The following is a 26025-nucleotide window of genomic DNA, read 5'->3' as shown; positions in this document are numbered from 1 at the left end:
TGCGTTATAAACTTCTGTGAAGCACTTGGGGGTTCAAAGTCCTCACCACACATCTAGATTAGTTCCTTTGGGGGTCTAGTTTCTAAAATGGTGTCATTTCTGGGGGATCTCCAATGTTTAGGCACACAGGGGCTCTCCAAACGTGACATGGTGTCCGCTAATGATTGGAGCTAATTTTCCATTTAAAAAGCCAAATGGCGTGCCATCCCTTCCGAGCCCTGCCGTGCGCCCAAACAGTGGTTTACCCCCACATATGGGGTATCAGCGTACTCAGGACAAACTGGACAACAATATTTGGGGTCCAATTTCTCCTATTATCCTTGGCAAAATAGGAAATTCCAGGCTAAAAAATCATTTTTGAGGAAAAATTATTTTTTATTTTCATGGCTCTGCGTTATAAACTTCTGTGAAGCACCTGGGGGTTTAAAGTGCTCAATATGCATCTAGATAAGTTCCTTGGGGGGTCTAGTTTCCAAAATGGGGTCACTTGTGCGGGAGCTCCAATGTTTAGGCACACAGGGGCTCTCCAAACGCGACATGGTGTCCGCTAACAATTGGAGCTAATTTTCCATTCAAAAAGTCAAATGGCGCGCCTTCTCTTCCGAGCCCTGCCGAGTGCCCAAACAGTGGTTTACCCCCACATATGAGGTATCGGCGTACTCGGGAGAAATTGCCCAACAAATTTTATGATCCATGTTATCCTACTGCCCATGTGAAAATGAAAAAATTGAGGCGAAAAGAATTTTTTTGTGAAAAAAAATTACTTTTTCATTTTTACAGATCAATTTGTGAAGCACCTGAGGGTTTAAAGTGCTCACTAGGCATCTAAATTAGTTCCTTGGGGGGTCTAGTTTCCAAAATGGGGTCACTTGTGGGGGAGCGCCAATGTTTAGGCACACAGGAGCTATCCAAACGCGACATGGTGTCCGCTAACGATGGAAATAATTTTTCATTCAAAAAGTCAAATGGCGCTCCTTCCCTTCCGAGCCTTACCATGTGCCCAAACAGTGGTTTACCTCCACATGTGAGGTATTGGTGTACTCAGGAGAAATTGCCCAACACATTTTAGGATCCATTTTATCCTGTTGCCCATGTGAAAATGAAAAAATTGAGGCTAAAAGAATTTTTTTGCGAAAAAAAGTACTTTTTCATTTTTACGGATCAATTTGTGAAGCACCTGGGGGTTCAAAGTGCTCACTATGCATCTAGATAAGTTCCTTGGGGCGTCTAGTTTCCAAAATGGGGTCACTTGTGGGGGAGCTCCAATTTTTAGGCACACGGGGGCTCTCCAAACGTTACATGGTGTCCGCTAAAGAGTGGAGCCAATTTTTGATTCAAAAAGTCAAATGGCGCTCCTTCCCTTCCAAGCCCTGCCGTGCGCCAAAACAGTGGTTTACCCCCACATATGAGGTATCAGCGTACTCAGGACAAATTGGACAACAACTTTCGTGGTTCAGTTTCTCCTTTTACCATTGGGAAAATAAAAAAATTGTTGCTAAAAGATAATTTTTGTGACTAAAAAGTTAAATGTTCATTTTTTCCTTCCATGTTGCTTCTGCTTCTGTGAAGCACCTGAAGGGTTAATAAACTTCTTGAATGTGGTTTTGAGTACCTTGAGGGGTGCAGTTTTTAGAATGGTGTCACTTTTGGGTATTTTCAGCCATATAGACCCCTCAAACTGACTTCAAATGTGAGGTGGTCCCTAAAAAAAATGGTTTTGTAAATTTCGTTGTAAAAATGACAAATCGCTGGTCGAATTTTAACCCTTATAACTTCCTAACAAAAAAAAATTTTGTTTCCAAAATTGTGCTGATGTAAAGTAAACATGTGGGAAATGTTATTTATTAACTATTTTGTGTCACATATCTCTCTGGTTTAACAGAATAAAAATTCAAAATGTGAAAATTGCGAAATTTTCAAAATTTTCGCCAAATTTCCGTGTTTATCACAAATAAATGCAGAATTTATTGACCTAAATTTACCACTAACATGAAGCCCAATATGTCACGAAAAAACAATCTCAGAACCGCTAGGATCCGTTGAAGCGTTCCTGAGTTATTACCTCATAAAGGGACACTGGTCAGAATTGCAAAAAACGGCAAGGTCTTTAAGGTCAAAATAGGCTGGGTCTTGAAGGGGTTAAGACAAGGGTACCAAATGGATCATCTTAGAGAAGCGATAACAAACTACCCAAATGACCGACATTTTTTGAGAGACGGGGAGATCCGAAATAAAATCCATAGAGATATGTGTCCAAGGCCTCTTCGGGACCGGCAAGGGCAAAAGCAACCCACTGGCACGAGAACAGCAGGGCTTAGCCCGAGCACAAATCCCACAGGACTGCACAAAAGAACGCACATCCCGCGACAGAGACGGCCACCAAAAGGATCTAGCCACTAATTCTCTGGTACCAAAGATTCCAGGATGACCAGCCAACACCGAACAATGAACCTCAGAGATAACTTTATTCGTCCACCTATCAGGGACAAACAGTTTCTCCGCTGGGCAACGATCAGGTTTATTAGCCTGAAATTTTTGCAGCACCCGCCGCAAATCAGGGGAGATGGCAGACACAATTACTCCCTCTTTGAGAATACCCGCCGGCTCAGGCAAACCCGGAGAGTCGGGCACAAAACTCCTAGACAGGGCATCCGGCTTCACATTTTTAGAGCCCGGAAGGTACGAAACTACAAAGTCAAAATGGGAGAAAAACAGCGACCAACGAGCCTGTCTAGGATTCAACCGTTTGGCAGACTCGAGATAAGTCAAGTTCTTGTGATCAGTCAAGACCACCACGCGATGCTTAGCTCCTTCAAGCCAATGACGCCACTCCTCGAATGCCCACTTCATGGCCAGCAACTCTCGATTACCAACATCATAATTTCGCTCAGCAGGCAAAAACTTCCTGGAAAAGAAGGCGCATGGCTTCATCACCGAGCAATCAGAACCTCTTTGCGACAAAACAGCCCCCGCTCCAATTTCAGAAGCATCAACCTCGACCTGGAACGGAAGCGAAACATCTGGTTGACACAACACAGGGGCAGAAGAAAAACGACGCTTTAACTCTTGAAAAGCTTCCACAGCAGCAGAAGACCAATTGACCACATCAGCACCCTTCTTGGTCAAATCGGTCAATGGTTTAGCAATACTAGAGAAATTACAGATGAAGCGACGATAAAAATTAGCAAAGCCAAGGAACATTTGCAGACTCTTCAGAGATGTCGGCTGAGTCCAATGATAAATGGCCTGGACCTTAACAGGGTCCATCTCGATAGTAGAAGGGGAAAAAATGAACCCCAAAAATGAAACCTTCTGAACACCAAAGAGACACTTTGATCCCTTCACAAACAAAGAATTAGCACACAGGACCTGGAACACCATTCTGACCTGCTTCACATGAGACTCCCAATCATCCGAGAAGACAAAAATATCATCCAAGTATACAATCAGGAATTTATCCAGGTACTCTCGGAAGATGTCATGCATAAAGGACTGAAATACTGATGGAGCATTGGCAAGTCCGAATGGCATAACTAGGTACTCAAAATGGCCCTCGGGCGTATTAAATGCAGTTTTCCATTCATCGCCCCGTTTAATACGCACAAGATTATATGCACCACGAAGATCTATCTTGGTGAACCAATTATCCCCCTTAATCCGAGCAAACAAATCAGATAGCAGCGGCAAGGGGTACTGAAATTTGACCGTGATTTTATTTAGAAGGCGGTAATCAATACAAGGTCTCAGCGAACCATCCTTCTTGGCCACAAAAAAGAACCCTGCTCCCAATGGCGATGATGACGGGCGAATATGACCCTTCTCCAAAGATTCTTTTACGTAACTCCGCATAGTGGCGTGCTCAGGTACAGATAAATTAAATAGTCGACCCTTAGGAAACTTACTACCAGGAATCAACTCGATAGCACAATCACAATCCCTATGCGGAGGTAGGGCATTGGACTTGGGCTCATCGAATACATCCCGGTAATCAGACAAGAACTCTGGGACCTCAGAAGGGGTGGATGATGAGATAGACAGAAATGGAACATCACCATGTACCCCCTGACAACCCCAGCTGGACACAGACATTGATTTCCAATCTAATACTGGGTTATTGACTTGTAGCCATGGCAACCCCAACACGACCACATCATGCAGATTATGCAACACCAGAAAGCGAATATCCTCCTGGTGCGCAGGAGCCATGCACATGGTCAGCTGGGTCCAATACTGAGGCTTATTCTTGGCCAAAGGCGTAGCATCAATTCCTCTCAATGGAATAAGACACTGCAAGGGCTCCAAGACAAACCCACAGCGCATAGCAAACTCCAAGTCCATCAAATTCAGGGCAGCGCCTGAATCCACAAATGCCATGACAGAATAGGAAGACAAAGAGCAGATCAAAGTAACGGACAAAAGAAATTTCGACTGTACCGTACCAATGGTGGCAGACTTAGCGAACCGCTTAGTGCGCTTAGGACAATCGGAGATAGCATGAGTGGAATCACCACAGTAGAAACACAGCCCATTCTGACGTCTGTGTTCTTGCCGTTCAACTCTGGTCAAAGTCCTATCGCACTGCATAGGCTCAGGTTTATGCTCAGATAATACCGCCAAATGGTGCACAGATTTACGCTCATGCAAGCGTCGACCGATCTGAATGGCCAAAGACATAGACTCATTCAGACCAGCAGGCATAGGAAATCCCACCATGACATCCTTAAGGACTTCAGTGAGACCCTTTCTGAAAATAGCTGCCAGCGCACATTCATTCCATTGAGTGAGCACGGACCACTTTCTAAACTTCTGACAATAAATCTCTATCTCATCCTGACCCTGACACAGAGCCAGCAAATTTTTCTCTGCCTGATCCACTGAATTAGGTTCATCGTACAGTAATCCGAGTGCCAGAAAAAACGCATCAATATTACATAATGCAGGATCTCCTGGCGCAAGGGAAAATGCCCAGTCTTGAGGGTCGCCACGTAATAAAGAAATAATGATTTTAACTTGTTGAACTGGGTCACCAGAGGAGCGAGGTTTCAACGCCAGAAACAGTTTGCAATTATTTTTGAAACTCAGAAATTTAGCTCTATCTCCAGAAAACAAATCAGGAATAGGAATTCTTGGTTCTAACATAGAATTCTGAGCCACAAAGTCTTGAATATTTTGTACTCTTGCAGTGAGATGATCCACACATGAAGACAGACCTTTAATGTCCATCACTACACCTGTGTCCTGAACCACCCAAATGTCTAGGGGAAAAAAAAGGCAAAACACAGTGCAAAGAAAAAAAATGGTCTCAGAACTTCTTTTTTCCCTCTATTGAGAAGCATAGTACTTTAGGCCTCCAGTACTGTTATGAATAGGTAATTCAGAACCACAATGGACCTTGAAGTTCAGAGCACACAAAGTGACCTGACAATAACCAAAAAACATAGGACGAGCTCTGAGACGTGGGAACTCTGCTGACCGCAATCCCTAATCCTATCAAACCACACTAGAGGTAGCCGTGGATTGCGCCTAACGCTCCCTATGCAACTCGGCATAGCCTGAGAAACTAGCTAGGCCTGAAGATAGAAAAATAAGCCTACCTTGCCTCAGAAAAAATTCCCCAAAGGAAAAGGCAGCCCCCCACATATAATGACTGTGAGTTAAGATGAAAATATAAACACAAAGATGAAATAGATTTAGCAAAGTAAGGCCCGACTTACTGAATAGACCGAGGATAGGAAAGATAGCTTTGCGGTCAACACAAAAACCTACAAACAACCACGCAGAGGGGCAAAAATACCCTCCGCACCGACTAACGGTACGGAGGTGCTCCCTCTGCGTCTCAGAGCTTCCAGCAAGCAAGAAAAACCAATATAGCAAGCTGGACAGAAAATATAGCAAAAAACGTAACACAAGCAGAACTTAGCTTATGCTGAGCAGACAGGCCACAAGAACATAGTAACATAGTAACATAGTAACATAGTTAGTAAGGCTGAAAAAAGACATTTGTCCATCCAGTTCAGCCTATATTCCATCATATTAATTTCCCAGATCTACGTCCTTCTACAGAACCTAATAATTGTATGATACAATATTGTTCTGCTCCAGGAAGACATCCAGGCCTCTCTTGAACCCCTCGACTGAGTTCGCCATCACCACCTCCTCAGGCAAGCAATTCCAGATTCTCACTGCCCTAACAGTAAAGAATCCTCTTCTATGTTGGTGGAAAAACCTTCTCTCCTCCAGACGCAAAGAATGCCCCCTTGTGCCAGTCACCTTCCTTGGTATAAACAGATCCTCAGCGAGATATTTGTATTGTCCCCTTATATACTTATACATGGTTATGAGATCGCCCCTCAGTCGTCTTTTTTCTAGACTAAATAATCCTAATTTCGCTAATCTATCTGGGTATTGTAGTTCTCCCATCCCCTTTATTAATTTTGTTGCCCTCCTTTGTACTCTCTCTAGTTCCATTATATCCTTCCTGAGCACCGGTGCCCAAAACTGGACACAGTACTCCATGTGCGGTCTAACTAGGGATTTGTACAGAGGCAGTATAATGCTCTCATCATGTGTATCCAGACCTCTTTTAATGCACCCCATGATCCTGTTTGCCTTGGCAGCTGCTGCCTGGCACTGGCTGCTCCAGGTAAGTTTATCATTAACTAGGATCCCCAAGTCCTTCTCCCTGTCAGATTTACCCAGTGGTTTCCCATTCAGTGTGTAATGGTGATATTGATTCCTTCTTCCCATGTGTATAACCTTACATTTATCATTGTTAAACCTCATCTGCCACCTTTCAGCCCAAGTTTCCAACTTATCCAGATCCATCTGTAGCAGAATACTATCTTCTCTTGTATTAACTGCTTTACATAGTTTTGTATCATCTGCAAATATCGATATTTTACTGTGTAAACCTTCTACCAGATCATTAATGAATATGTTGAAGAGAACAGGTCCCAATACTGACCCCTGCGGTACCCCACTGGTCACAGCGACCCAGTTAGAGACTATACCATTTATAACCACCCTCTGCTTTCTATCACTAAGCCAGTTACTAACCCATTTACACACATTTTCCCCCAGACCAAGCATTCTCATTTTGTGTACCAACCTCTTGTGCGGCACAGTATCAAACGCTTTGGAAAAATCGAGATATACCACGTCCATTGACTCACCGTGGTCCAGCCTATAGCTTACCTCTTCATAAAAACTGATTAGATTGGTTTGACAGGAGCGATTTCTCATAAACCCATGCTGATATGGAGTTAAACAGTTATTCTCATTGAGATAATCCAGAATAACATCCCTCAGAAACCCTTCAAATATTTTACCAACAATAGAGGTTAGACTTACTGGCCTATAATTTCCAGGTTCACTTTTAGAGCCCTTTTTGAATATTGGCACCACATTTGCTATGCGCCAGTCCTGCGGAACAGACCCTGTCGCTATAGAGTCCCTAAAAATAAGAAATAATGGTTTATCTATTACATTACTTAGTTCTCTTAGTACTCGTGGGTGTATGCCATCCGGACCCGGAGATTTATCTATTTTGATCTTATTTAGCCGGTTTCGCACCTCTTCTTGGGTTAGATTGGTGACCCTAAAATATAGGGTTTTCATTGTTTCTTGGGATTTCACCTAGCATTTCATTTTCCACCGTGAATGCCGTGGAGAAGAAGGTGTTTAATATGTTAGCTTTTTCCTCGTCATCTACAACCATTCTTTCCTCACTATTTTTTAAGGGGCCTACATTTTCAGTTTTTATTCTTTTACTATTGATATAGTTGAACAGTTTGGGATTAGTTTTACTCTCCTTAGCAATGTGCTTCTCTGTTTCCTTTTTGGCAGCTTTAATTAGTTTTTTAGATAAAGTATTTTTCTCCCTATAGTTTTTTAGAGCTTCAATGGTGCCATCCTGCTTTAGTAGTGCAAATGCTTTCTTTTTACTGTTAATTGCCTGTCTTACTTCTTTGTTTAGCCACATTGGGTTTTTCCTATTTCTAGTCCTTTTATTCCCACAAGGTATAAACCGCTTACAGTGCCTATTTAGGATGTTCTTAGATATTTTCCATTTAATATCTGTATTCTTATTTCTGAGGATATTGTCCCAGTCTACCAGATTAAGGGCATCTCTAAGCTGGTCAAACTTTGCCTTCCTAAAGTTCAGTGTTTTTGTGACTCCCTGACAAGTCCCCCTAGTAAAAGACAGGTGAAACTGTACAATATTGTGGTCGCTATTTCCTAGATGCCCGACCACCTGCAGATTTGTTATTCTGTCAGGTCTATTAGATAGTATTAGGTCTAAAAGTGCTGCTCCTCTGGTTGGATTCTGCACCAATTGTGAAAGATAATTTTTCTTGGTTATTAGCAGAAACCTGTTGCCTTTATGGGTTTCACAGGTTTCTGTTTCCCAGTTAATATCCGGGTAGTTAAAGTCCCCCATAACCAGGACCTCATTATGGGTTGCAGCTTCATCTATCTGCTTTAGAAGTAGACTTTCCATGGTTTCTGTTATATTTGGGGGTTTGTAACAGACCCCAATGAGAATTTTGTTACCATTTTTCCCTCCATGAATTTCAACCCATATGGACTCGACATCCTCATTTCCTTCGCTAATATCCTCCCTTAAAGTGGACTTTAGACAAGACTTTACATAGAGACAAACCCCTCCTCCTCTCCGATTTTTACGATCCTTTCTAAACAGACTGTAACCCTGTAAGTTAACTGCCCAGTCATAGCTTTCATCTAACCATGTCTCGGTTATTCCCACTATGTCAAAGTTACCTGTAGATATTTCTGCTTCTAGTTCTTCCATCTTGTTTGTCAGGCTTCTGGCGTTTGCGAGCATGCAGTTTAGAGGATTTTGTTTTGTTCCAATCTCCTCGCTGTGGATTGTTTTAGAAATGTTCTTACCTCCCATCTGAGTATGTTTTCCTGGGTCTTCTTTGTTCAAGTCTAATGTTTTTCTTCCCGTCCCCTCTTCTTCTAGTTTAACGCCCTCCTGATGAGTGTAGCGAGTCTTCTGGCGAATGTGTGTTTCCCAGGTTTGTTGAGGTGTAGTCCGTCTCTGGCGAGGAGTCCATCGTACCAGTAATTCACACCGTGGTCCAGGAATCCGAATCCTTGTTGTCTGCACCATCGTCTTAGCCAGTTGTTTGCATCAAGGATCCTGTTCCATCTCCTGGTGCCATGCCCGTCTACTGGAAGGATAGAAGAAAAAACTACCTGTGCATCCAGTTCCTTTACTTTCTTCCCCAACTCTTCAAAGTCTTTGCAGATTGTCGGTAGGTCCTTCCTTGCCGTGTCATTGGTGCCAACATGTATCAGAAGAAATGGGTGGACGTCCTTGGAGCTGAAGAGCTTTGGTATCCTATCGGTCACATCCTTGATCATCGCACCTGGAAGGCAGCATACTTCTCTTGCAGAACGATCCAGGAGGAAGCAAGACCAATACTAGAACATTGACTGGAGGCCAGGATCAAAGCACTAGGTGGAGTTAAATAGAGCAGCACCTAACGACTTAACCTCATCACCTGAGGAAGGAAACTCAGAAGCCGCAGTACCACTCACATCCACCAACAGAAGCCCATAGACAGAATCAGCCGAAGTACCACTTGTGACCACAGGAGGGAGCTCGACCACAGAATTCACAATACGCAACCTTGTGTCTTCGTTCTTCACTGCACCATTCACCATTCACCATCTACACACTGGGAAGCCCTGGGGACATACTTCACCTGTGGGAAGGTATACCATCTAGCTGCCATAACATCACCTCAGCGGACCCCTTAAAGCAGCGTCGGTCACCCTGACCGAATACCACAGGTGGCGTCATGAACATAAACTCTATCCCTTTAAAGACCTTTCCCTTTAATACGGACGTCCCAGGGCCACGGACCGGGTCAGCCACCGTCACATTCACATCTCCCTGTGAACCGAAGGAACCGGTACCGAGTACCCCACGGCCCTTGGGGCGATCCATATACTACGTGGGCTGTGTTATATACTACGTCGCTGTGTTATATACTACATCGCTGTGCTATATACTACGTCGCTGTGCTATATACTACGTGGCTATGCAATATACTATGTGGGTGGGCAATATACTACATAGCTGTGTTATATACTACACGGGCTGTGTTATATACTACGTGGCTATGTTATATACTACGTGGGCTGTGTTATATACTACGTGGCTATGTTATATACTACGTGGGCTGTGTTATATACTACGTGGCTGTGTTATATACTGCGTGGGCAATGCTATATACTACTATACATATTCTAGAATACCCGATGCGTTAGAATCTGGCCACCATGTAGTCAATTTATATTGAACCATCAAACAACACTTAAAGCACAGGCACTTTAGATTTTGTTTATTAGGCAAGGCAAAAAAAAAAAAAAAAATATATATATATATATTAGTGTTGAGCGATACCGTCCGATACTTGAAAGTATCGGTATCGGATAGTATCGGCCGATACCCGAAAAGTATCGGATATCGCCGATACCGATACCCGATACCAATACAAGTCAATGGGACACCAAGTATCGGAAGGTATCCTGATGGTTCCCAGGGTCTGAAGGAGAGGAAACTCTCCTTCAGGCCCTAGGATCCATATTAATGTGTAAAATAAAGAATTAAAATAAAAAATATTGATATAATTACCTCTCCGGAGGCTCCTGGACATCACCGCTGGTAACCGGCAGCCTTCTTTGTTTAAAATGAGCGCGTTTAGGACCTGAGAATGACTTCGCGGCTTCTGATTGGTCGCGTGCCGCTCATGTGACCGCCACGTGACCAATCAGAAGCCGCGACGTCATTCCTCAGGTCCTAAATTCCTAGAATGAGGAGTTTAGGACCTGAGGAATGACGCGTGGCGGTCACATGAACGGCACGCGACCAATCAGAAGCCGTGACGTCATGGGAGTCCCTAAACGCGCTCATTTTAAACAAAGAAAGCTGCCGGTTACCAGCGGTGATGTCCAGGGGCCTCCGGAGAGGTAAGTATATCAATATTTTTTATTTTAATTCTTTATTTTACACATTACTATGGATCCGATACCGATACCCGATACCACAAAAGTATCGGAACTCGGTATCGGAATTCCGATACCGCAAGTATCGGCCGATACCCGATACTTGCGGTATCGGAATGCTCAACACTAATATATATATATATATATATATATATATATATATATATATATATATATATATATATATATATATATCACAGTCTTATAAAAATTTGATGTCAATAATCTTTTATCACTGTTGGCAACCAAAATTAGGCATCAATGTAACATTACCAAAATAAATAACGCCTGTTGTGCCTAAACAGTGAAAAAGAGTCTCGAGCTCTGAAGGCACCTTAAGAAGAAGCAATTTTTATATTAGTCAGATGTAGTATTTATAATCGACCACAAGGTGGTGACCCACTACCATAATTAAAGTGCTACTGCTTAGCTGGAGAAAGAAAGAGTTGTCACAGTGTAACTGGGCATGCTGCTGTCAGGTAAGTGTCAGAGGCATACTGTGGCCAAGACAATGTCCGACAAAAATATATATATAATGGTATGCCTAATTTTGGTTGCCAACAGTGATAAAAGATCATTGACATCAAATTTTTATAAAACTGTGAAAAAAAGACGCTTGTAAAAAAAACGCAGTTGTATTTTTAACTACAGAATGAGCTCTTTTGTGCACTAAAAAAGCTCCTTCAAATCTGCACCAAACATGCATCAAACAAAAAGAGATAAGGCATAAAAAAAGTAGCAAAAATGCAATAACCAGAGAAGATTATTACTGAATAGTTTCATGCATGCGACACCTGCAGAAAACATGTAGATAAAAAGCAGCAGAAAAAACATAGCATTTACGTTTCTTGCGATCACAGCTTCAGCTTTAATTTTTTTTTACATTTTTTATGGGTTTGCTGAAAAAAAAAATTAATCACAACCTTTTTTTTACGTTATTTACCGATCACTGTAAATAATCTACTCCCTGTATAATACGGGTTCTTACAATTACAAGGATGTCAGATATGTCTCTGTTGTTTGCTGATTTGTATTTTATTTATTCTTCTTAGGCCATGTGCACACGTTGAGCATTTGGTGAGTTTTTTACATTAGTATTTGCAGCCAAAACTAAAAGTAGAACAATTAGAGAAAAACTATAATAGAAACACGAAACCACTTTTTTTTAAACAAATTTTGGAATTTTTTTTCACCACTTAGGCTAGTTTCACATTTGAGTTTAAAAACGCAGCGTTTAAAACGCAAACGCAGGTGGTGAAAAAAAGGCATGTAAACGCGTGCAAACGCTGCGTTTTTTAGACGCATGCGTTTTTGCATGTGGTAAAAAAAATGCGGCGTTTTGATGCGTTTACATGCGTTTTTTCCCGCGTTTGCATTTTTGAAACGCATGATGAGAAGTGTGTGACAGCTGCCAATCATCAAAATCAACTAGAAAACCCACTATAAACAGAAATAGCTAGGGTTAGGGTTAGGCCGGGGTCACACTAGACCGTAATACGGCCGAGTGCAATGCGATAAAAAAATCGCATTGCACTCGACCCAATATTAACATATGGGGCCGCTCCCACCAGCCGACTTTTTGTCGGCCGTTTTCCTTGGTCTGAGACAATCGCAGCTTGCTGCGATTGTCTCGGACCGAGGAAAACTCTCGGCTCACTCGCACCCATATAAGCCTATGGGTGCGAGTGAGACAGCGCACACCACTCAGATATCATCCGAGTGATGTGCGCTATAAGCGGACCCCAGCAATGGAGGAGATGGAGAAATTCATTTCTCCGCCTCCTCCGCAGCTGTGCTCCGATCCTCCCTGTGCGAGAGAATCGTAGCACAGACGCATGACACTCGGCTCCTGCTCTGCTGCGAGCAGGAGCCGAGGGTCATTAGCATATCGTCTATCATGGCTGCCACATCATTCTGCAGTGACATGCAATCCTATCTGGTTTGTACTAAAGGTAAAAGGTACCGTCACATTTAGCGACGCTGCTGCGATCTAGACAACGATGCCGATCGCTGCAGCGTCGCTGTGTGGTTGTTGGAGAGCTGTCACACAGACAGCTCTCCAGCAACCAACTATGCGAAGTCCCCGGGTAACCAAGGTAAACATCAGGTTACTAAGTGCAGGGCCGCGCTTAGTAACCCGATGTTTACCCTGGTTACCAGTGTAAATGTAAAAAAAAAAACACTACTTACTTACATTCCGGTGTCTGTCGCGTCCCTCGGCGTTCTGCTTCCCTGCACCGGTCGTAAAGCAGAGCGGTGACGTCACCGCTGTGCTCTGCTTTATGGCCAGCCGGCTCTGACAGTGCAGGGAAGCAGAACTGCGGGAGATCCAGCGACGAAATAAAGTTCTGGCCTTTCTGCTCCGACCAACGATGTCACAGCAGGATCCAGATCGCTGCTGCGTGTCAAACACAACGATATCGCTATCCAGGACGCTGCAACGTCACGGATCGCTAGCGATATCGTTGTTAAATTGTTCAGTGTGAAGGTACCTTTAGTGGAACCATCATTTGTTTCGCAACAAGACAATGACCCAAAACACCGCCAGGCTTTGTAAGGACTATGTGACCATTAAAGAGAGGTATGGAGGCTGCATCAGATGAATAAGCCTCCACAATCACCCAACTTTAACCCAACTGAGATGGTTAGGGATGAGTCGAAGGCAAAGCAGCCAACAAGTGCTCGGCACCTCTGGGAAGTATTTCTAGACTGTTGGAAAGCCATTCTCGGTGATGACCTAAAGAAGCTTCTTGAAGAAGCGTCAAGGGTGTGTAAATCTGTTACAGAGTGAACAGGGGTACTTTGAGGAAACTTTAAGGGTATGTGCACACAGTGCAGATTGGCAGCACTTTTCCATGCATTGTACAGTACTATGTAAACCTATGGAAAACGAAATCCGCAGTGCACCTGCTGCGGAAAAAACCATGCCGAAACACTGCGTTGTTTATTCCGCAGCATATCAATTCTTTGTGCGGATTCCGCAGCGGTTTACACCTGCTCCATAATAGGAATCCACAGGTGTAAACCGCAAGTGGAATCCGCACCGCAAAAAAAACGCGGTAAATCAGGTGTAAACCGCAGTAAATCCGCAGTGCGGATTTACCAAAATCAGTGCGGAAAAATCAACACACCTTTCCGCAACGTGTGCACATAGCCTGACACATATCCGGGTTTGTTTCATACATGTTTCTTTGCACCTTGCTTCCATATGTGTCTCTTTGTGGTCTCGCCGCCTTAAATCTAAAAGTACATGTGCACATTCCACTAAAACAAGGAAAACCATTGGATGTAAAGGCGAGTCCAAACATTTGGCTGGTACAATATATGCATAATCTATGTACATATAAGATGTATAGGTATGTACACTCAGGACATAATGTATATACAGTCATACATTGGTGCAGTTGGTGTATGCACACTCACTGTGCACATAAATACACATATCATTACCTAATGAGTATATTCACTAACTAAACGGCATGAGTGTAGGCATATAAACATTGAATACATGTAATTAGGACATTGATTAGATGAAGATGATTCTGATTTTTAAAAAGGATTTGTAAAATCTAATTGAATAAAATGAAATAGAAAAAAAGTAAAATAAAATTATAGGAAGTATTCGTTTTTGTAAAAATAAATTCATATAAGTATATGAACCAATGTAATCATAATGACCCATATGATAGAGATAACTTGTTATTTATTCCCCTATAGAAACAGCAAAGGAAAAAAAAAATCTAAATTCCTTTTTTGTGCAGTTTTTCCCCCAAAATCTAAAAGTTAATTAGTTCATTTTTATTTATTCTTCTAAAAAATCTCAAATAGAAATTCTCAAAATTTGTATTTGAAAAAAATCTAAATCTATTTTTGAAGTAATAAATTGTTTTTTTTTTTTTTTTAAATAGTATTGCATACAGCCTTTTTCAAAACCAGCCAAGATAAATCACCATTCTTAACCCCAGTGAGGTCGACATGCCAACTTTTCAGTTAGCAACACATTTCAATCTCGCAATCGAATCTCGTAAAGCAGAAACTCGTGAAAGGATTCCACACCTGAAGAAGACTCCCAAGCATCATAAGTCACACAACGCCCAATCTGGACTTCCTCGAGGTGCCATTTATGAGGCATCTAAGACATTTTAGCCTGTCTCCTTGTATACTGTACTAATTCCCCACTGCCTCCTTTGTCACCCGTTATTACAGATCTACACATAATGGAACAACTACTTTACAAACATGGCTTCTTTGTCTTTTTCATCTCCAACCCCAACTGCCTTTCAGCTCTCTCAGCCTCCTCCTGTATCCTTATAATGATTCCAATTAATGTATATTGATACATACGTGATATGCTCTTTTTCTATGGTCTGATTCTATAGTTTACATCTCATTGCCAAGGTTACCGACCACCTCTGCAGACTATCACAGGTTGCTGGTTTACTAGGCAATGAGCATGCAGCGATACAGCTTGCCATGCTGCTCTGAAGCTAGTCGGATTTTTGGATCTTGTCAGGTTCTGTACCCCAGATGCCTGTGATGGCAGCATCGGAGAAAGCATAATTAGGAAGAGACTCAGGCATGCCGGTAGGCCGAACTGTCAGTCATCAGGAGGGCACTGCCACTTAGCAAGCAGAAAAGTGGTAGCAGTGCACTCCTGAAAGTAGGATCCTGACAAAAGCTCGAAAGTCTTTTACTCACCTTAAAAATTATATAATTAGAATATGATGCTTTTACCTTTTTATTATGTTATTTATCGTATACATGATTTTTCATTATGTCTACTGTTTGTTCCCATTTTTCTTCGAACTTTCTTTTTATTTAATTCTCAATTTTTTTTTAATTAAAACCTTCTCTATTTTTTTTGCCCTTTCTACCATATCAAGAATATTTTCTGACCCTAATCACAAAGAATAAAAAATTACAAAAACATTGTTTTACCCATTTTTATCTCTTGCTCTTAACCAAGGCTGTCCACCGCCTTCCTCTAGTAACAGATACTCTTCTCCTTTTTGCAACTGTAAATCCTGAGAACTGATTGGACTGAAATCATACATTGCTACCACTTTCCGTGGTCCTACCGGAGAAGTAACATTTGTTGGTGCTGGTGGCAGTGGCTTCACAGATTTTACCTGTGGGTAAAGAGAAATCAAATATTTTAGCTTACTCGTAATCATAAAAAAAATCAGCACATTTTTTATTCTGGAGTTCTATATTATAACATTTACAATTTGACTTCAAAAAGTATGGAAAGCCTGCCACAATTAACAGCCATAGAGATTCTGTAAAGTCATATTTTAGTTAGATATTTTAGGTGATTTCAGAGGGCGAGATATCAGCTTCTGATGACTGTATAAGAAAAGGAATCCGTACGAAGAGCAATCAGGTCTACTATGAACATCGAAGACCACATGTAGACTTGATCAGTTCAGGATCAGATGTTCCTTCGCTTGGACGAAAGGAAAAAAAAACTGTTTTTCCTGTACCTAAAAATGGGAAATTGTAAATACTCTTGTGGAAGAGGATTCAGTGCACTGTAACAAGAAACCAAAGAATATGGTCCCAAGAGCCAGAATTTCTAGGAGGACCTCCCTTAGTTTTTGACCCAATGGGCAGAAAAGGCATTACTGAAGCATCCCTGGGAACTGAGCTGCTCTTTTCAGGACTAAAATTTCTGTAAAATAGTGATGATAACAAGACATCCATCCAGCAATCCCAGGAATAAATTTACAAATGTACTAAAAAAATATGAAAAACCACGTTGAAAAAATGGAAAGGAAACATGAAGAGGGAAAGAGAGCGAAAAAAATCGCATGGCTATCACAATTAAGAATTCACGCAGTTCGAAACGCATCATATCCTCATGTGATGTTGTCACCCTCTCTCCATCCCTATTTTTCCAACATGGTTTTCAATTAGTTTTTAAATAAAGTTGTAATTTTCTTCCTGAGTTCGCTGAATAGAAACCTTGTTGCCTGCATGACTTTGAAACCAGCTCAGGTTTACCATTTGTCATTACCACTCCTTGAGGAAGCAATTCGGGAAATGTGTATTGGGGTGCGTGGTGGGGGTGCAGGAAGCCATCGTTCAATATGACCCCAGGTCCGCACTAAAGGTTTTTATTTATCTGTTGTATGTTTTATGCTTATATGTTCAACATATCCTATTTGACCCATCAGTGTTTACTATTTTTATCAGTCTTAATTGGTTTGCACTTGCACTTTATTATAATAAATAGAATCTATATTTATTATTTTTATTTCATTTTATGTATACATGTTACATATAGCGTATATACTCGAGTATAAGCCGACCGGAGTATAAGCCGAGACCCCTAATTTTGACACAAAAATCTGGGAAAACTTAATGACTCGAGTATAAGCCTAGGGTGGAAAACACAGAAGCTTCCGGTAAATGTCAAAAATACAAATAGATACCAATAAAAGTAAAATTAATTGAGACATCAGTAGGTTAAGTATTTTTGAATATCCATATTGAATCAGGAGCCCCATATAATGCTCCATACAGATCATGATGGGCCCCATAAGATGCTCTATACAGTCATTTGCCCCGTATAATGCTCCACAAGCGTTGCTTATGGCCCCATAAGATGCTCCATACAGTCATTTGCCCCAAATGCTGTTGCTGCAATATAAAAAAAATCACATACTCACCTCTCAGGCCCCCAGCACTTGTTATATTCACCTGCTCCTCGTTCCACTGCTGCCGGGCGTCCCTGTGTCTTCCATCCTCTGCACTGATGATCAGGCAGAGGGCGCACACTAATCGCGTCACTGCGCCCTCTGACCTGAGCATCAGTGCAGAGGATGGGGAACACGCGGCGGCTGGCGGCGGCGGTGGAACGAGGAGCAGGTGAATATCACGCACTGCATTATACTCACCTGCTCCTGGTGCGGTCCCTGGTTCCCCCGGCGCTGCAGCTTCTTCCTGTAGTGAGCGGTCACATGGTACCGCTCATTACAGTAATGAATATGCGACTCCACAGTGGAGTGGGGTCCATATTCACTACTGTAATGAGCAATACCATGTGACCGCTCACTACAGGAAGAAGCTGCGGCGCCGGGGGAACTGTTGTGAATTCTGCTCTTGGGTTCCCTCCAGTAGTTGTTGGTGGGAATGCAGTTGTCTCTGACTCGCAGTCCTGGCCAGGTGTATCGGATGATTACAATTCTGACTGGGATATTTAGGTGTGCAGGATCCTTTGACCCTTGCCAGTTGTCAATGTTCTTTGTGAAGTATTGGATCTCTTTCTGGCTTCTCCTGCTGGCTGCCAAATTCAGCAAAGATAAGTGTTGAGTTTTAAAAACAACTGTAAACTGTTTTTTGCTTTGAGACCTCGATCCTCTGGTGATTCCATTCAACGGGTTAAAATCATCATCTCCCTGCTGCGTGGTGATCCACAGGATTGGGCATTTTCCCTGGAATATGGGGATCCTGCTTTGCTTAATGTAGACTCCTTCTTTCAGGCGTTAGGATTACTGTATGATGAACCTAATTCGGTGGATCAAGCTGAGAAGACCTTGTTGGCCCTGTCTCAGGGGCAAGAGGCGGCTGAATTGTATTGTCAGAAATTCAGAAAATGGTCTGTATTGACTAAATGGAATAATGATGCTTTGGTGGCAATTTTCAGAAAGGGTCTTTCTGAATCCGTTAAAGATGTTATGGTGGGGTTTCCCACACCCTCCAATCTGAGTGATTCTATGTCGCTGGCCATTCAGATTGACCGACGCTTGCGGGAGCGCAGAACTGTGCGCACTATGGCGTTATCCTCAGAGCAAATTTCTGAGCCTATGCAGTGTGATAGGATTCTGTCTAAAACAGAACGACAAAGTTTCAGACATCTCAATAGGTTGTGTTATTATTGTGGCGACGCTTCCCATGTCATTTCCGTCTGCCCTAAGCGGACAAAGAGGATCACCAGTTCAGTTACCATCAGTACTGTACAACCTAAATTTCTGTTATCTGTGTCCTTGATCTGTTTATTGTCATCATTTTCTGTCATGGCGTTTGTGGATTCAGGCGCTGCCTTGAACTTAATGGACTTTGCTAGGCGTTGTGGTTTTCCCTTGCAGCCTTTGCAGAACCCTATTCCTTTAAGGGGCATTGATGCTACACCCTTGGCTAAAAATAAGCCCCAGTTTTGGACACAGGTGACCATGCACATGGCGCCAGCCCATCAGGAAGATTGTCGATTTCTGGTGTTGCATAATTTGCATGATGCTATCGTGCTGGGTTTTCCCTGGTTACAGGTACATAATCCTGTTTTGGATTGGAAGTCCATGTCTGTGACTAGTTGGAGTTGTCAGGGGGTTCATAATGATGTTCCTCTGATGTCTATCTGTTGTGGATTCTGTTTTTGGGCTCCCTCTGGTGGTTACAGATGGTACTGGGTGACTTGTGTTCTCTGCGGTCTCTGGTGTCCACCTGTTCTATCAGGATATGGGAGTTTCCTATTTAACCTGGCTTTCTTGTCATTTCCTCGCCGGCGATCAATGTAATCAGTGTGTCTTGTTACCTCTGCTTTCCGCTTCAGTAATCTTCAGGACAAGCTAAGTTTTTGATTTTCCTGTTCCACGTTTTGCTTTATTTTTGTTTTAGTCCAGCTTGCAGTTATGTGATTCCTTGTTGCTGGTTGCTCTAGTGGGCTGATATTACTCCTCATGTTCCATGAGTTGGCACATGAGTTCAGGTAATTTCAGGATGGTTTTTTGTAGGGTTTTTCGCTGACCGCGCAGTTCACTTTTGTATCCTCTGCTATCTAGTTTTAGCGGGCCTCATTTTGCTGAATCTGTTTTCATTACTACGTATGTGCTTTCCTCTCATTTCACCGTCATTACATGTGGGGGGCTGCTATTTCTGTGGGGTGTTTCTCTGGAGGCAAGAGAGGTCTTTGTTTCTTCTAATAGGGGAAGCTAGTCCTTCGGCTGGCGCGAGACGTCTAGAATCATCGTAGGTACGTTCCCCGGCTACTGCTAGTGTTGTGAATTAGGTTCAGGATCGCGGTCAGCTCAGTTTCCATCACCCTAGAGCTTGTTCTGTTTTTTTTGTGCTTGTCCTTTTGTGATCCCCTGCCATTGGGATCATGACAGTATCGCCGGCCAGAAAAGTGGTAATCATATTGGCTGAAGTAGGAGGAAAAGTAGTCTGAGGAAGTTTTTTTTTTTTTTCCTTCCCTCAGAGTTTGCTACGTCTTACCTCCCCTTAATCCTTGAATGGCTCTGACCTCAGCTGTTTATCATGGACGTCCAGAGTTTGGCTTCCAGCCTGAATAATCTTGCTGCTAAGGTTCAAAATATACAAGATTTTGTTGTACATGCTCCTATGTCTGAACCTAGAATTCCTATCCCAGAGTTTTTTTCTGGAGATAGATCTAGTTTTCTGAATTTTAGGAACAATTGCAAGTTGTTTCTTTCTTTGAAATCTCGCTCCTCTGGAGACCCTGCTCAGCAAGTCAAGATTGTAATTTCTTTCCTGCGGGGTGACCCTCAGAATTCGGCATTTGCATTGGCACCAGGGGATCCTGCGTTGCTCAATGTGGATGCGTTTTTTCTGGCATTGGGTTTGCTCTATGAGGAACCTAACCTAGAGATTCAGGCTGAAAAAGCTTTATTGGCTCTCTCTCAGGGGCAAGATGAAGCAGAATTATATTGTCAGAAATTTCGGAAATGGTCGGTGCTTACTCAGTGGAATGAGTGCGCCCTGGCTGCAAGATTCAGAGATGGCCTTTCTGAGGCCATTAAAGATGTTATGGTGGGGTTCCCTGCGCCTACAGGTCTGAATGAGTCTATGACTATGGCTATTCAGATTGATCGGCGTTTACGGGAGCGCAAACCTGTGCACCATTTGGCGGTGTCTTCTGAACAGGCACCTGAGACAATGCAATGTGATAGAATTCAGTCCAGAAGTTAACGGCAAAACTATAGGCGGAAAAATGGGTTGTGTTTTTATTGTGGTGATTCAGCTCATGTTATATCAGCATGCTCTAAACGCACAAAAAAGGTTGATAAGTCTGTTGCCATTAGTACTTTACAGTCTAAGTTCATTCTGTCTGTGACTCTGATTTGTTCATTATCAGCCATTTACGTCGATGCCTATGTGGATTCAGGCGCTGCCCTGAGTCTTATGGATTGGTCATTTGCCAACCGCTGTGGGTTTAGTCTGGAGCCTCTGGAAGTCCCTATTCCTTTGAAAGGAATTGACTCTACACCTTTGGCTATGAATAAACCTCAGTACTGGACACACGTGACCATGCGTATGACTCCCGTTCATCAGGAGGTGATTCGCTTCCTGGTACTGTATAATTTACATGATGTCTTAGTGCTTGGTCTGCCATGGTTACAAACTCATAACCCAGTCTTGGACTGGAAAATGATGTCTGTGTTAAGCTGGGGATGTCAGGGGGTTCATGATGATGCACCTCCGATTTCTATCGCTTCATCTACTCCTTCTGAGGTTCCTGTATTTTTGTCTGATTATCGGGATGTTTTTGAGGAGCCTAAGCTCAATTTGCTTCCTCCTCACAGGGATTGCGATTGTGCTATAGATTTGATTCCTGGCAGTAAATTTCCTAAAGGTCGTTTGTTCAATCTGTCAGTGCCAGAGCATACTGCTATGCGGGATTATGTTAAGGAGTCCTTGGAAAAGGGACATATCCGTCCATCTTCGTCTCCTTTGGGAGCAGGTTTTTTTTTCGTGGCCAAAAAAGATGGTTCCTTGAGGCCTTGTATAGATTACCGTCTTTTGAATAAGATTACGGTCAAATATCAGTATCCTTTGCCATTGTTGACTGATTTGTTCGCTCGCATTAAGGGGGCTAAATGGTTCACTAAGATTGATCTTCGGGGTGCGTATAATCTTGTGCGGATTAAGCAGGGTGATGAGTGGAAAACCGCATTTAATACGCCTGAGGGCCATTTTGAGTATTTGGTGATGCCTTTTGGACTTTCTAATGCTCCTTCTGTCTTCCAGTCCTTTATGCACGATATTTTCCGTGAATATCTGGATAAATTTATGATTGTGTATTTGGATGATGTTTTGGTTTTTTCTGATGACTGGGAGTCCCATGTTCAGCAGGTCAGGAAGGTGTTTCAGGTCCTGCGGGCCAATTCTTTGTTTGTAAAAGGTTCAAAGTGTCTCTTTGGAGTCCAGAAGATTTCTTTTTTGGGGTATATTTTTTCCCCTTCTACTATTGAGATGGATCCCGTCAAGGTTCAAGCTATTTGTGACTGGACGCAGCCTACATCTCTTAAGAGTCTACAGAAGTTCTTGGGCTTTGCTAATTTCTATCGTCGTTTCATAACTAATTTTTCTAGTGTTGTTAAGCCTTTGACGGATCTGACTAAGAAGGGTGCTGATGTTGCTGATTGGTCTCCTGCGGCTGTGGAGGCCTTTCAGGAACTTAAGTGCCGGTTTTCTTCTGCTCCTGTGTTGCGTCAGCCAGATGTTTCGCTTCCTTTTCAGGTTGAGGTTGATGCTTCTGAGATTGGAGCGGGGGCGGTTTTGTCACAGAGAAGCTCCGATTGCTCGGTGATGAAGCCATGTGCGTTCTTTTTTAGAAAGTTTTCGCCCACTGAGCGGAATTATGATGTTGGTAATCGGGAGCTTTTGGCCATGAAGTGGGCATTTGAGGAGTGGCGTCATTGGCTTGAGGGTGCTAGACATCGTTTGGTGGTCTTGACTGATCACAAAAATCTGATTTACCTTGAGTCTGCCAAGCGTCTGAATCCTAGACAGGCTCGTTGGTCACTGTTTTTCTCCCGTTTCGATTTTGTGGTTTCATACCTGCCAGGTTCAAAGAATGTGAAGGCGGATGCTCTTTCTAGGAGTTTTGTGCCTGATTCCCCTGGAAATTCTGAGCCCACTGGTATCCTTAGGGATGGGGTGATTTTGTCGGCTGTCTTCCCAGACTTGCGACGTGCTTTGCAGGAGTTTCAGGCGGATAAACCTGATCGTTGTCCGCCTGAAAGACTGTTTGTTCCGGATAATTGGACCAGTAGAGTCATCTCTGAGGTCCATTCTTCTGCGTTGGCAGGTCATCCTGGAATATTTGGTACTAGAGACTTGGTGGCCAGGTCTTTTTGGTGGCCTTCCTTGTCGAGGGATGTGCGTTCTTTTGTGCAGTCTTGTGAAGTTTGCGCTCGGGCTAAGCCTTGCTGTTCTCGGGCCAGTGGATTGTTGTCACCTTTGCCTATCCCGAAGAGGCCTTGGACGCACATTTCCATGGACTTTATTTCGGATCTCCCTGTCTCTCAAAAAATGTCCGTCATCTGGGTTGTGTGTGACCGCTTTTCTAAGATGGCTCATCTGGTACCCTTGCCTAAGTTACCTTCCTCCTCTGAGTTGGTCCCTCTGTTTTTTCAGAACGTGGTTCGTTTGCATGGGATTCCGGAGAACATTGTTTCTGACAGGGGATCCCAGTTTGTGTCTAGATTTTGGCGGACGTTCTGTGCTAAGATGGGCATTGATTTGTCCTTTTCGTCTGCATTCCATCCTCAGACGAATGGCCAGACGGAACGAACTAATCAGACCTTGGAAACTTATTTAAGGTGTTTTGTTTCTGCTGATCAAGATGACTGGGTTACCTTTTTGCCGCTTGCCGAATTTGCCCTTAATAATCGGGCTAGTTCTGCCACCTTGGTTTCTCCTTTCTTTTGTAATTCGGGGTTTCATCCTCGTTTTTCCTCTGGTCAGGTGGAGCCTTCTGATTGTCCTGGAGTGGACATGGTGGTGGATAGGTTGCATCAGATTTGGAGTCATGTGGTGGACAATTTGAAGTTGTCCCAGGAGAGGGCTCAGCAGTTTGCTAATCGCCGTCGCCGCGTGGGTCCTCGACTTCGTGTTGGGGACTTGGTGTGGTTGTCTTCTCGTTTTGTTCCTATGAAGGTCTCTTCTCCTAAGTTCAAGCCTCGGTTCATCGGTCCCTATAGGATCTTGGAAATTCTTAACCCTGTGTCGTTTCGTTTGGATCTCCCGGCATCGTTTGCTATTCATAATGTGTTCCATCGGTCGTTGTTGCGGAAGTATGAGGTACCTGTTGTTCCTTCGCTTGAGCCTCCTGCTCCGGTGCTGGTGGAGGGAGAATTGGAGTATGTTGTGGAGAAGATCTTGGATTCTCGTGTTTCCAGACGGAAACTTCAGTATTTGGTCAAGTGGAAGGGTTATGGTCAGGAGGATAATTCTTGGGTGGTTGCCTCTGATGTTCATGCTGCTGATTTGGTCCGTGCATTTCATAGGGCTCATCCTGGTCGCCCTGGTGGTTCTCGTGAGGGTTCGGTGACCCCTCCTCAAGGGGGGGGTACTGTTGTGGATTCTGTTTTTGGGCTCCCTCTGGTGGTTACAGATGGTACTGGGTGACTTGTGTTCTCTGCGGTCTCTGGTGTCCACCTGTTCTATCAGGATATGGGAGTTTCCTATTTAACCTGGCTTTCTTGTCATTTCCTCGCCGGCGATCAATGTAATCAGTGTGTCTTGTTACCTCTGCTTTCCGCTTCAGTAATCTTCAGGACAAGCTAAGTTTTTGATTTTCCTGTTCCACGTTTTGCTTTATTTTTGTTTTAGTCCAGCTTGCAGTTATGTGATTCCTGTTGCTGGTTGCTCTAGTGGGCTGATATTACTCCTCATGTTCCATGAGTTGGCACATGAGTTCAGGTAATTTCAGGATGGTTTTTTGTAGGGTTTTTCGCTGACCGCGCAGTTCACTTTTGTATCCTCTGCTATCTAGTTTTAGCTGGCCTCATTTTGCTGAATCTGTTTTCATTACTACGTATGTGCTTTCCTCTCATTTCACCGTCATTACATGTGGGGGGCTGCTATTTCTGTGGGGTGTTTCTCTGGAGGCAAGAGAGGTCTTTGTTTCTTCTAATAGGGGAAGCTAGTCCTTCGGCTGGCGCGAGACGTCTAGAATCATCGTAGGTACGTTCCCCGGCTACTGCTAGTGTTGTGAATTAGGTTCAGGATCGCGGTCAGCTCAGTTTCCATCACCCTAGAGCTTGTTCTGTTTTTTTTGTGCTTGTCCTTTTGTGATCCCCTGCCATTGGGATCATGACATCTATCGCCCCTTCTCCCTCTTCTGAAATTTCGGAGTTTTTGTCTGATTTTCAGGATGTATTCGATGAGCCCAAGTCCAGTTTCCTTCCACCGCACAGGGACTGCGATTGTGCTATTGACTTGATTCCAGGCTGTAAGTTTCCTAAGGGCCGACTTTTCAACCCGTCTGCACCTGAACATGCTGCCATGCGGAGCTATATTAAGGAGTCTTTGGAGAAAGGGCATATTCGGCCATCTTCTTCACCTTTGGGAGCGGGGTTCTTTTTTGTTGCTAAAAAAGATGGTTCCTTAAGACCCTGTATTGATTATCGCCTCTTGAATAAGATCACGGTCAAGTTTCAATTTCCTTTACCTTTGCTTTCCAATTTGTTTGCTAGGATTAAGGGAGCTAGTTGGTTTACTAAGATTGACCTTCGGGGGGCTTATAATCTTGTTCGTATTAAGCAGGGTGATGAATGAAAAACTGCGTTTAATACGCCCGAAGGCCATTTTGAAAACCTTGTGATGCCATTCGGACTCTCTAATGCTCCATCTGTTTTTCAGTCCTTCATGCATGATATCTTCCGGGATTATCTTGATAAATTCTTGATTGTATATTTGGACGATATTTTGATTTTTTCCGATGATTGGGAGTCTCATGTGCAGCAGGTCAGGATGGCATTTCAGATCCTTCGTGACAATGCCTTGTTTGTGAAAGGGTCTAAGTGTCTTTTTGGGGTGCAGAAGGTTTCCTTTTTAGGCTTTATTTTTTCTCCCTCGTCTATAGAGATGGATCCTGTTAAGGTTCAGGCCATTCATGATTGGATTCAGCCCACATCCATGAAGAGCCTTCAGAAATTTTTGGGTTTTGCTAATTTTAATCGCCGTTTCATTGCTAATTTTTCCAGCGTGGTTAAACCCTTGACTGATTTGACGAAGAAG

General features: G+C 43.1%; 1 protein-coding gene across 1 annotated transcript in view; it reads right to left on the bottom strand.

Moving 5' to 3' along the window:
* The window catches only part of BTK (Bruton tyrosine kinase), a 367194-nt gene that overhangs the window by 66897 nt on the left and 274272 nt on the right, over positions 1-26025 (bottom strand). The window contains exon 8 of the mRNA XM_069748626.1: positions 15979-16169. Coding sequence (XP_069604727.1) covers positions 15979-16169 — 191 coding nt within the window. The remainder of the gene's footprint in view (positions 1-15978; positions 16170-26025) is intronic.

This window comes from Ranitomeya imitator, chromosome 2 (genome assembly GCF_032444005.1).
Source record: "Ranitomeya imitator isolate aRanImi1 chromosome 2, aRanImi1.pri, whole genome shotgun sequence".
Taxonomy (NCBI): domain Eukaryota; kingdom Metazoa; phylum Chordata; class Amphibia; order Anura; family Dendrobatidae; genus Ranitomeya; species Ranitomeya imitator.
This window is presented reverse-complemented; position numbering and strand designations above follow the sequence as displayed.